The following is a 12,039-nucleotide window of genomic DNA, read 5'->3' on the forward strand; positions in this document are numbered from 1 at the left end:
GTTTCGTTTAAATTCAATACCTACGTTATCTATATCCTCTTGAAAGACAAATATTTGATAAAAAGTGATTAAAAACTGTCTGTTGAACAATTGCATTCTTTAAGCCCAGGTGATTAACGGCATATAGATGTATTCCCTTATAAATATAACAATTTACTGAAATTTTGACAGCAAAAGTTAAGCACAGATTTTTGTATCGACAAATCAAATAAAAAATGAGTTCCCATGCTCGTTCTGGTTCTCGTCAAAATGTAGCATAGATTGCAATTGTCCAAAATTCACTTTCAAATATATGTTCGTAGAAACAAAGTTTATTGAATGAAATTTACTGATCAACATAAAATACACATTTTCAACACAATAATCTTTGCATTCAATAAACGGGTTTTAAAATATTTTGATGTTTTTAATATTTAAGTCTACATCTTCCCGTTTTATGTTTAAAATATATATATATATACTTGAGACCATTCAAACAATAAAATCGTTGTCACGTTTAGGGTCAACGGACAAATACTAGTAAACGATCCTCAGCAATGCTGTCAGACAAGCCAAACACCATTGAACTACGTTCTGGAATAGATTTGACACATTACAAAGTATTTCGCTCCTTAGTCAGATTTAAATGAAATCAGACAAATCAGTTTATTAACTCTACTTAATTTAAAAGGATAGAAAATGACTACATTATATGTATGTTTACATTAACTTGTGGCGTGTTCCATGAGACAACATAACTTGGCAATTCCGAAATTATCTCTCTTTGCGAACGAAAATTAGTGTCACTTTTAAATTTTGAAAGAATTATGGATCTAGATAGATAAAAAATAATGTCATCATCTGAATACTTATAGCTTGATATTGTATTTAAGTCCTTGGTTACTTCGTGAAATATATTGGTTACATAAATAACAAAACAAACTTAACAAGCTTAGATTGTCATAAAATCTTGCTTGTGGGTGCGCTGCTTCCTGAACAATTTTTGTTTTGAGTGTTTCCACGTATAATGTTGGTGTTTACACTAATATAAACTTGACTTTTGACATAAACACAAACATATACAGTATACATCACTTAACATCAGACTTGAACACGCATGTTAAATGCTGAACGCATATGCTGTTCGATCAAAGGTCTTGTCGTTGTCATTTAGAATAACGTCCCTTACTTTCGTCCTTGACTTTGTACGCGATGTGTTTATATCATAAAGTTCTGCGTGGTCACGAGAGGACCATTTGAAGGGAAAATAGTGAAGTATCTTTTGGCACATTATTTCTATTCTAATAGCTAAAGTGTGGTAACACTAGACTTATTGATTATAACATTTTTTGGCTTTGAAAAATGCTATTGCATGGCACACGAATGCTTTTTGTGTTCGGTTAGTCATGGCATCTTTTATCATAAGAACAACACGTCTACATGTAGGACATATGTAGGATTGTACAGAATTTCACTCAAATATGTACGTGTTAAACAATTTGACATGACAATGTGATGAATGAATTCCGTGTCAATTATCTATGTTGTTATTGTCAGCAGCTGGGAATCCCCGTGACGTCATTGGGAAACACCCGCTTTTTCGATCTCTAACACAAATGAGTTCTCTGTCAGAGTTACGATAGGTATCGTAGCTCTGAACGATCTGCGACAGGTTTACGATAGTTTCGAAAATCTATCTTATCTTAACCTTAAGATATCTTATCTTTGAACGTAAGTTGTTAAGATTTATCTTAGCTAAGATCGTTTCGAAAATCTAGGCCCAGGTCGAGGATAGTATGAACTCCTATGGGGAAGGTTTCCCTCCCATCCATATGGACGATCTGAGTTTGTCCATCCATAGTCCCAATCGTGATCAAGAATGTTCCAATCCCAGGTGCGAGACATCGATTCTGATCGGATAACCAATAAAGGGGGCGCAGTTGTAGAACGGTCAGGCTAGCTACGATTGCTCAAACCAGAGACCATATAATAGATTATTTATATGGTCTCTGCTCAAACGAACATCCGAAGGAGCAGAAAGCGTGGAATCCAAGAAGAGATGAAGGAAGAAACTCCCACGATGAACTGTAGTGGGACGGTTAAGCCTGGATTTTAGTTAAAATTGTGCACTTTGTGTTAAATGCACCAAACTTGGCACCCTTTTTCATTGAACCATTCTTAACATTTCTGGATATGGATCCACCTCAGCAGCGCCACCTGGTGGTAGAAAATCCAAGATGGCCGCCAAAATGGTTAAAATCTCTTTTTGATGTCAATTTATATTCAATCTATCATAATTATTTTGTCAATTTTACTGAATGTATAAGGTTTTGGTACTAAAATTCATTCATTTGAAGCAAGGTCTGTATTCCGTAAGGCAGATCTGGGGAATATATTAGACTGCATGAACTTGGTTTAAATTCTGTAACTGAACTTGGAATTTGATAAAGATATTGGACCAGCACTGAAACATGCCTTTTTTATTCTTAATCATTAAGGCTAACTAAACGAGCAACACATTTATCCGCAGACGTGATTTAAGGTTGAAACAAACTTTCAGGGGAGTTTCTGACTGCCATAAACAGTATGTACCTATCTCTTTGAAAGCTCTAGTCAGTATGAAATTTGAAGGACCAGGTATAAAAAAAACAATCCTCAAGCATTCAAAACAATCGCAGAACATCTTGTCTTCAAAGTGGGAAATGTCGGTGCACCAGCTCATCAACACAAAGACACCACTGAGACCGAGAAATGCAAGTACCAGTTTACTTGGTATTAAACAAGAAAACGTGATCTTGTTGACACATTTTACAATATGGGTTTGTGCATTTAGCATAACTGTCTGGTGTATTTAACAGATATAACACAGTATGTGGTGTTTATGAAGATGAAGTTGTATGCCCACCAACATTCTCAAAAGATAACATCTATCATAATCCCTGCCCTACAACAACATATCCACTTCATGGTACCAGCATTTCACTATTGCAGCAGCGTCCAACAGCTGAAGAGGAATGAACATCACATGTTGTTCTTTTGGCTGAAGAAAGAACACAAACAAGGAAAACCTTTTCCAAACAGCCAACAGTATATACTAATGTACCCCCATCCTGTTTTAGCAAGATGGGTAATTATGTGCCTCATTTAAAACGACCTTTCACCCAGGATGTAGATAGTGTGAACACAATGCCTGACCATGAGTAAAACTGGTCATATCACATGAAGGAAGTATTGGGAAAATAAGACAAACATAGCCTCCAAAAACAATTGCCCATATGCCAATGTTCTAGAATGTGCACACTCTGTTGCTATGATACAGCATTCAATTAATGTGGTAAAAAGGGTATTGAGCATTTGAATCCTGGTCAGATGCATGTGCCTGCCTTGGATGAACCACTATACACAATTGCTAAAACAATCCAGTGGAACTGTCCTGAATTATATGATGAAGGAAAACTGCAATCTGTGCTGCTGGAATTGCCTCAGGCAGATTTGCTGATTTCTTCATCATGTGTACCCACCCTGCTACAACATCAGGCATATGTGCAATATAAGAAAACAGAAGCGAACACAGACGATCCTTTCAGAAACTGGTGTGCACCGAAGTAAGCTGCTCAGCCCGTTTCACTACTGGCCCCTTGTTCTTGAACAAGAACTTTGCATATTGTGCCTGGTGGGTGCAATTCAAAAAGCAGATTTCCCAAAGTTTGCACCATCACTTGTCATATTAATGGCTTGCATTTCACAGATATCAGCATGAGCACCGCTGTACCACAAATGTTGTTCCGGTGGATTAGAGACACACAAGACTAAACAGACATTCTCTGGTGTGGCACAAGGTCAGACACATGAACAATTCAATGGCCGTATGAAAGGAGATGGAGGTGCAGTTGGATTGACTGAAACAGCCGAGAGTTTTCTTCTAGAGGCCTGGGGGCAGGGTTGGCCCAGTCGTCTAAGGCGCCGCGATTCGCTGTCCAGAGTTGCATCCCTTGGGCACGACATTAACCTATGATTGTGGGTTTGAATCCCGGTTCGCCCCGATTATGTTTCTAGGATTGTCAGCACCATACCCGTGCTCGTGGGTTTCACCGAAGTGGTAAACGTCTGAGACCTGCATCACTTCCGGCTTTCCTCCCACATTAAGCTGACATGCCATGATATAACTGGAATACTGGTTAAAGCGGTGTTAAACCCAACTCACTCACTCACTCACTCACTCATTCTAGAGGCCCACGGAATTCAAAGACATTGTCACTATTTCATGCCTTCACCGGTCCATATGCTTGGGATACATGTCAAGTATTTCATGCTTTCCCATCATCAGCAGATATCTCTGACAACACAATGCAGATTCTTGAGTGGTTTGTCGTTCTCACTGGTTTATTTGCAAGATCAAGAAAGGCAAAATCTCTGTTCATGAAGACCTCAGACAATTGACATTCCAACCCAAAGAGGCAGCTCTAAGACAGCACCAATGCATGTATGGGGACAGGTGCTTGAGTCAGGGGTTGGGAGAGGACATGCAGTAATATATAGATATTCCAAGTGGACAACACTTGGTCAGGCACAAAGAAGTGTTATAAACTAACACTACACCTGTAAGAAATCTTGCAAACCTTTGTAAACTTTACACTGCCGTTCTTGAGTACAGTGCTATGTGATACTTTGAAGGAGAGTGTTCACTGTAACTGAATTATAGAACCATAAACACATACATCGAACCGATATTCCTGGTCCTAGTTGATGTCATAGGTTCATGGCAATAATGTCAGTAATACTTACACATACATTCCTGTTTTTAAGATATGATTCCTTCCCCAGATGAGTGGTTTTGGGGTGATCTAATATAAACTAGATAGAACATTTCTCAGAAGACCATTTATAAAATAATATGCCGAGAATAGATTATACGCAATACATATTAATTGATACAATGTCATTTAAAAATGTTTCATCATATCAAAACTTATCAACTTGTCCTTAGTCCAAAGATATCAAATGATATCCATATCTGCTGTAGAAATAGACAATTTCTGAAAACTAAAATGTATTGGAGGCCATCTTGGATGTTCGTCATCACCAGGTGGCGCTGCATACCAGATTTGAATTATATAAAGCATTGTTGCAATTGATCCTGAAAAAGACACTGTGATAAATTGTATGAATTGACCAGACAATTATGATATAATTAGTAAAGATTAGAGTCATTAGAGATTGCAACCATGTCGGCGGCCACCTTGGACTTTCATCACTACCAGGGGGTGCTGCATACTAGGTTTGAATTATAAACAGGGTTAATGTGAATACTGCTAAATACATTACAATGCTAATTTGTATAAATTGGCCAGATAACTATGATATATTGAGTATAGATTGATATCATAAGAGATTTCAGCCATGCTGGCAGCCATCTTGGATTTTCTACCACCAGGGGGTGCTGCAAACTATATTTGAATTATGTACAGCTCTGCTGCAATTCATTCCGCATGTATTAGTATGGATATATGTATAAATGGATCAGATAAGTATGATATATTGAGTATATATTGATATCATTTGAATGTTCAGCCATGTTGGCAGCCATCTTGGATTTTCTTCCACCAGGGGGCTCTGCTGAGGTGGATCCATATCCAAAAATGTTCGGAATGGTTCAATGTATAAGTGTGCCAAGTTTGGTGCTTTTAACCCAAAGTGGACAATTTTAGCCTTAAAAGCCCCACTACTAAGGTTCCAGATGTCTGAAAGGACTGGCAATCTCATTAAAGTCAGACCTTAGTTCTTGCAACCGCTAAACAAAGATCTGAAGACATCCCATCAGGGCTCACGTCTGAACGACCTTTCATCCGACAAATCAGAGCGTCCCTTACCAGATTATGAAAGTGACAGTAGGAATGTGATTTCTAATCATGCAACCTCGAAAACTTTAACACGGGGTATTCCGAACGATAGTTACGGGTTTAACGACTGAATCAATAAATCTGGACCATCTATTAGCCATCAGGTTTCAAATTTGTAAAAATATGTTTCGAAGTGTAGTCGCCATTTGAAATTAGTGCTGTAAAGCACAAGAAAGCTGCCTCCTGATTGGTCATTCCATTGGTCGGTCAAAGTTCGCGCAAGGTCGGTCTGACGTGACTCGTAATGGGATGTCCTCAGATCTTTGTTTAGCCGTAGCGAGAACTAAGATCTGATTTTAATGAGATTGAAAGGACTGGAGGCATAGGCGTGGGCAGGCTGAGTGAAGACATCGTCAGTCAAATAACTGTCAGATGCTGCATCATCGGCAACAGATAAAACAGGCACCTGGGAGTCGGAAGCGTCAAGAGGATGAGACGTGACAGTAGACTTCTTAGCAGACTTAGGTTTGGACCTACAGTCCACCATCCTTCCTTATGGAGGGGTAAAGCTGAAAAGCAGAGTCTGGCAAGTTAAGAAGCTCAGCTCACTGGGAAGTCAAGGTACACTGTCCATGACAGTCACAACACAATGTATGGGGGTCCAAAGTAGAGCATGTGCGTCGGCACCGTGTACACACCGGACATAACCTTTCCCCTTTTTACCAATGCAGTATGTTGCGATTCTCAGAATCAGCACCCCCAATCATCCCAAACGTATTGTCTAAAGTCAACGACACAACCAGACACCGTGGTGATTAGAAAGAAAACAAGTTGGCAGAGATACAGACATGATCATGCACGGGAGTATGAACGGGTGCATATAATTGATCCAGTTATTTGTTAGTAACGATAGGGATGCTGGGTTTGTTCAGGTGAAGTGTTTTTTGTTTTAGAAGCTGGAAACATGGTTCAAGCATATGATGGAAGAAGATAGAAGAAATGCACAGTGTGAAATAGAATAAGTTTTAAAATTAATACATGGGTTTCACTTGAGTGGTATATGTCTAAGAAATGCAACACTTTGGATGGTGCTAAATCCAATTCTCTCACTCACTAAAAAAAAAAGACCAATAATGGAAGGGTATGATCTATTTTTATTTATGCAGCCATCGGCTTCACTACACTGAATAAACAAAACCAATCAACAGAATTAACTTTATTGATATTTATGATCATAAATCATATCTTGAATTTGAACTATTGTAAATACAGTTTAACCAATTTGCATTAATGAACACATACTGTTTCCTATTCAGTACACATATATACATGTGTCTTTAATTTGGACACTGCTCTTCTCATGAAAACACCATATTACTCTACTTCTTCTTCTTGCCCTTCTTGCCCTTCTTGCCCTTCTTGCCCTTCTTCTTCTTCTTACTGTAAGGCCCGAATCCTTTTCGCACCATTATGCCCCGCCACCAGGCTTGCAACTGCAAACACAAAATTTGTTCAGTGTTATCATCTCATCCTCACAAACACATTAATTCTTCCATGCATGCCTGAAAGCATTTAAATTCTGTTCCCATGTTATCTGCCATGGTATAGCTGTGGTGATGCTAAATGCTAAACAAAATCACTTATCAAAAACACAACTTGTACCAAGGCACTCATTATATAGATACATTCCAAGTTGAAAGTTTCTGCCATGAAGTAAGTATAGCTGTTCATGGTTCATACAAGACAAGACAAGAAGTTTATTGTATGAAAGGCCTCCGGCCTATATACAAACACATACCGGTACAATGTATACATACTTTCAACATATGTGCATTCTAGGAGACATTTGTATTTACAAGTTCTTGACGAATATTGAGTGCTTGATGGAGAAATTGAGCTAGGCTGTAGATTACATCAGAAGATTGATTAGACATAAGTGACACAAGGGATGTGGTACATTGCTGTTAAGGTATTTAGCGGGTATAAAATGTTTTCGGATATCTTGGTAAAACTCACAGATAAAAAGTACATGAATTTCGTCCTCAACACCCATATCACATAATGGACACAAACTCATAGATTTTAACGTATTGTCTTCTTCCGGTATTTACTCTAATATCACTCAGTCCCATACGAAAACGCGTGAATGTTGAACGTAGATTTAAATTACAAAGAACACTTAAATATTTTTCAGGCTCCAGTAAGGATTGGAATGATCTATACACATCATATCTGCTACTTGCATTTAAATTAGACATCCATGTTTGATAAAAGGTATTTACAATTCTTTCTTTAAACATATTTACAAACATACTGGTGTTACCAACTCCTTGATAAATCCAAGCATAGCCAAAGCCATTTGAGAACAAAAGTCCCCGAATATTTGATGCCCAAGTGTTGTAACCCAGATTATCATAGTTGTATAACATATTGTAAGCTTTCCTTGGCAGTCACTGTTTGTGCATAGTAAGTATTTTTAGCCAATATCTGATACAACGAATATATGAATTATCGTACAAAGGATATCTACCAAACTCTCCGTAAACAATATTATTAGGGGAGTTGACACCAATCCTTAAAAAAATTTTACAAGCAAGAAGATGTACTTTTTCGATTGTATTAAAATGTTTAAAACCCCATAATTCAGAGCCATACAAAAGTATTGGTTGTATCTGTGTGTCAAACAATTTAAAGAATATACTTGGGGATAAAGGCTGGAGTTAAGACAGAGTTGACAATAACATGACCATGGCTTTTTTACCCCTTACAGAAAAATCCTGAACAAGATTACCCATACTTAAAGTGTTGGTAAACAGAACACCTAGGTATTTATACTTACTAACAACTTTAACTCTCGAACCCTTATATAACCATTTTTCGACAGAAGCTAAATGGGCCACCTCTTCTAAAAACAACTATGTTTGTCTTATTTTAAGTTTACAGTTAACTTCCAATCATCAGTGTAATCAGTCAAAATGTTTAATTGGTTCTGAAGACCTGAGACTGACGCATCCTTGTTTCAAGCCAAGCGAACAATCAAATAAGTCAGTGAAATCACCTTTACAGCGCACACACGCCCTGACATTAGAGTACATACTTTTAAGAATCAGGTACATTTTGCCCTGTAATCCAGCTCTTCTAAGGCACACCCACAGTTTATGACGATTCACAGAATCAAAAGCCTTCCGGAAATCAACAAAAGCTACATAGAGTTTTCTCCCTAGTTTCATCAAATATTTTCTATAATTGCATTTAATGTAAAGATATGATCTGTAGTCGAATAGTGTTTTCTAAACCCGACCTGATATACAGTGATCGCTCGCTATTGCGCTCTTCGATAAAGCGCTACTTCGGTTATTACGCGCGGTAACGCATGGCTCCCAAAATTTATGTACACTTTTAATACTGAGAGTTTTACACAGACATGATTGTATTGTTGTTCGTTGTTTATTTGCACATAACGCTTCTCATTGCATAATCAACGGTTTATCGCTGAATGGAGTTCTAATAATCTGTTTGAAAATATCCGCGGCAAGTCCCGGAAATACGATTGTTCAACTAGTTAACTTTTCACACTATACATCCTTTGATCTTAGAAGCGCATGCATGCAATAAAAGAGAACCACAAGTGAAGTTTATATTCTTAATTAGTGGGCAATCCAATTTAAGGCTAAACTGTCACACAAATGTAGTTGCTGTCACAACACGGCGGTCATTCATTTCGTAATCGCGCTTTCGTAACATCGCCTGTTTTTTCCCCGTAGTTATAACAAGCGATTTCATTGGATTAAAATTTGTTTCTAATGACGCTTTCTTGCCGAAATCTGCTACAAGTTTCGTGATTGGTCAATTTTGAGCACGTGACCTCAGGCAGCCAATCAAGCTTTGATACAAAGCTCGTGTTTGATAAATTTCAGAAGTTAGCGAAAGATTTTTTGTTAAATCGTGTTATTCTGAACGTTTTAAGCAGGAAATCACGATATATATTAAAAATATGGAACTTCGCGAATGTATCGTGCTAGGTTACGAGCTGTGACAAAGATTTTTCATGCATATATTTTTGCATTAAACGTTGTGTCCGAGCCGAGAATTCAAGGCGACGAAAGCCGAGATGTCATTTGACTTACATTACACGCGATCGCACAAAACGATGGAAATAATAACTTAGATGTAAGTTTGATTACTTTTAGATATATTTTTGTTGATTTTATTTATCACTTTGTATAATATATTTAAAGATTTGCTTAAAATAGTCTATATTTTGCTCTTTGACATGTTCGATGCGGACCCGTTGTCGAAATGTGTGTCCGAGAATTTTATTTTCAATAACATCGCGGGAAATAGTGAATAATTTTTTAATTTATTGATAAAAAATGATAAATTAGAATGGAATACGTATTTCAGACATTGTGAAATATGACAGATTTAATAAATGAATGATATTACAGGTAGATCTAGGTCCATAAAAATATATACTATTTTGACGTGACGTGAGATAAACACATAGGCCTATTGATGATTTGAGATTTGCCGAGCGCGCTCCCCCGCCTCGGTTTCGGTTAAACGGCTCATCGTCTATAACGCCCACCAATTATTTGGACCCCATTGGTAGCGCAATAGCGAGCGATCACTGTACTGGAATTCTATCCCTCATATTGGCCCATAACATTAGTCTTTTGTAATGTTATACCTCTATAATTATCTGCATTGCTAGCATCTCCTTTCTTATGAATAGGTATAACAATGCCCTTCAACCACGAACTTGGAAATACGCCTGAACGAAAAAACATATTGAACAATTCTGTAAGATAGGGCAAAATTATCTCCCTTGATGATTGCAGCATTTCAGCAAGAATATTATCCAATCCCGGGGATTTACGTTTTTTAAGTGACTGAATTGCTGTCAGTATCTCATGACATTGAATATCAGATTCAAGGATTTCTCAATCTATTTCAGAAAAGAAATCATCTTCATTTATAGGACCATATATGTCATCAAAAAGCATATGATCAAATATGTCGTTTGTTGAAAATACTTCTTTAAAATGAATTGCCCATTCTGCTTTCGAAATGCAGGGATGTTTCTCATGTTAATGGATCGAACCTCTTTCCAAAATTTCTTAGCATTACCCATTGCATTACATAGCTGTCCAATTCTATTGTGTCGTATCTTATTCTTATATAACCTGATTTCATACTTATATCGATTTCTTAAGGAACAGTAACTCTTTCTGTTATCAGCAGACTTGTTACTCCTAAATTTCCGTAGCGCTCGCCTCGTAGCGCGTTTTGCCTGCATATATTCAATGCTATAACGTCTGTTAATCATGTAGCCATTCTTAGAGCATAAGGCTTTCTTCATGCAGCTGGCGGAATTCAGTAAATAGTCTACGAAGCTAGACAAAGACCTATCTATATCAACATGTAGAAGTTCTATTAATTCAGTCAGATTAAGACAGTTCTTAAGATTATCCAAGTAACGAGATTCGTGAAAATAGGGACACTTTCCTCTGGAAAGGGATCACCTCTATTATTAATACTATCTGAATCATAGTCACTGAAGTTATTTTTGTTTCCACATTGGGAATTGAGGTCACCACACAGAAGGACATGACAATTAGCAATATCTGATGCATGATCTATAAGAACAGACTCTAACAGATCAAGAGCACAAACAGAGTCCTTTTGTCAGTAGTATGTTGACGCTTCAGGTGGTATGTAAGCACAAATGAAATCAATAAAATATCACATGTGCTGTCCAGTATACTTTGTGAGAGTCTAAAACATAACAAGTTGTCAACATTAACAGCTATTGGATCACATAGTCTTAGTAGTTCATGTTTTATACCGACACATACCCCGCCACAAGAACGTCCGGAACTGGATAAACTAATTGCACTTGAATAAAATAAGCTATACCCTGCAATCCAAAGTTCAGGTATTCTATCGACAACAAAAGTTTCAGTGAGACAGAATATATCAAAGGTCCGTAGATATGATAGGAAATCCTCATCAGAGTACTTGCTATAAAGACCGTTTACATTTCACAATAATATGCGGAACAAAGATAATACTGCATCGTCGTCACTGCATGGATTCACAGAAGCGTCCGTACAATCACAAGTGTAGTTGCTATTTGATCCTTCTGAAATTTGGCCTTGGCCCCCATTCTATCTGTCACCTCTCTCACTTAGGGTTCTCACTCCGCGTTGTTGGAGAC

At 37.6% G+C, this 12,039-nt stretch overlaps 1 protein-coding gene across 2 annotated transcripts in view; it reads right to left on the reverse strand.

Moving 5' to 3' along the window:
• Positions 1-6,953: 6,953 nt before the first annotated feature.
• LOC124124247 (dynein regulatory complex protein 9-like) overlaps positions 6,954-12,039 on the reverse strand; it is a 108,491-nt gene continuing 103,405 nt past the window's right edge. For both annotated transcript variants that reach the window (XM_046487375.2, XM_046487377.2), the window contains one exon: positions 6,954-7,312. In XM_046487375.2, coding sequence (XP_046343331.1) covers positions 7,199-7,312 — 114 coding nt within the window. In that variant the 3' untranslated portion in view covers positions 6,954-7,198. The remainder of the gene's footprint in view (positions 7,313-12,039) is intronic.

Source organism: Haliotis rufescens, unplaced genomic scaffold (genome assembly GCF_023055435.1).
Source record: "Haliotis rufescens isolate VD_foot unplaced genomic scaffold, xgHalRufe1.0.p SCAF_9, whole genome shotgun sequence".
NCBI classification, from domain to species: Eukaryota; Metazoa; Mollusca; class Gastropoda; order Lepetellida; family Haliotidae; genus Haliotis; species Haliotis rufescens.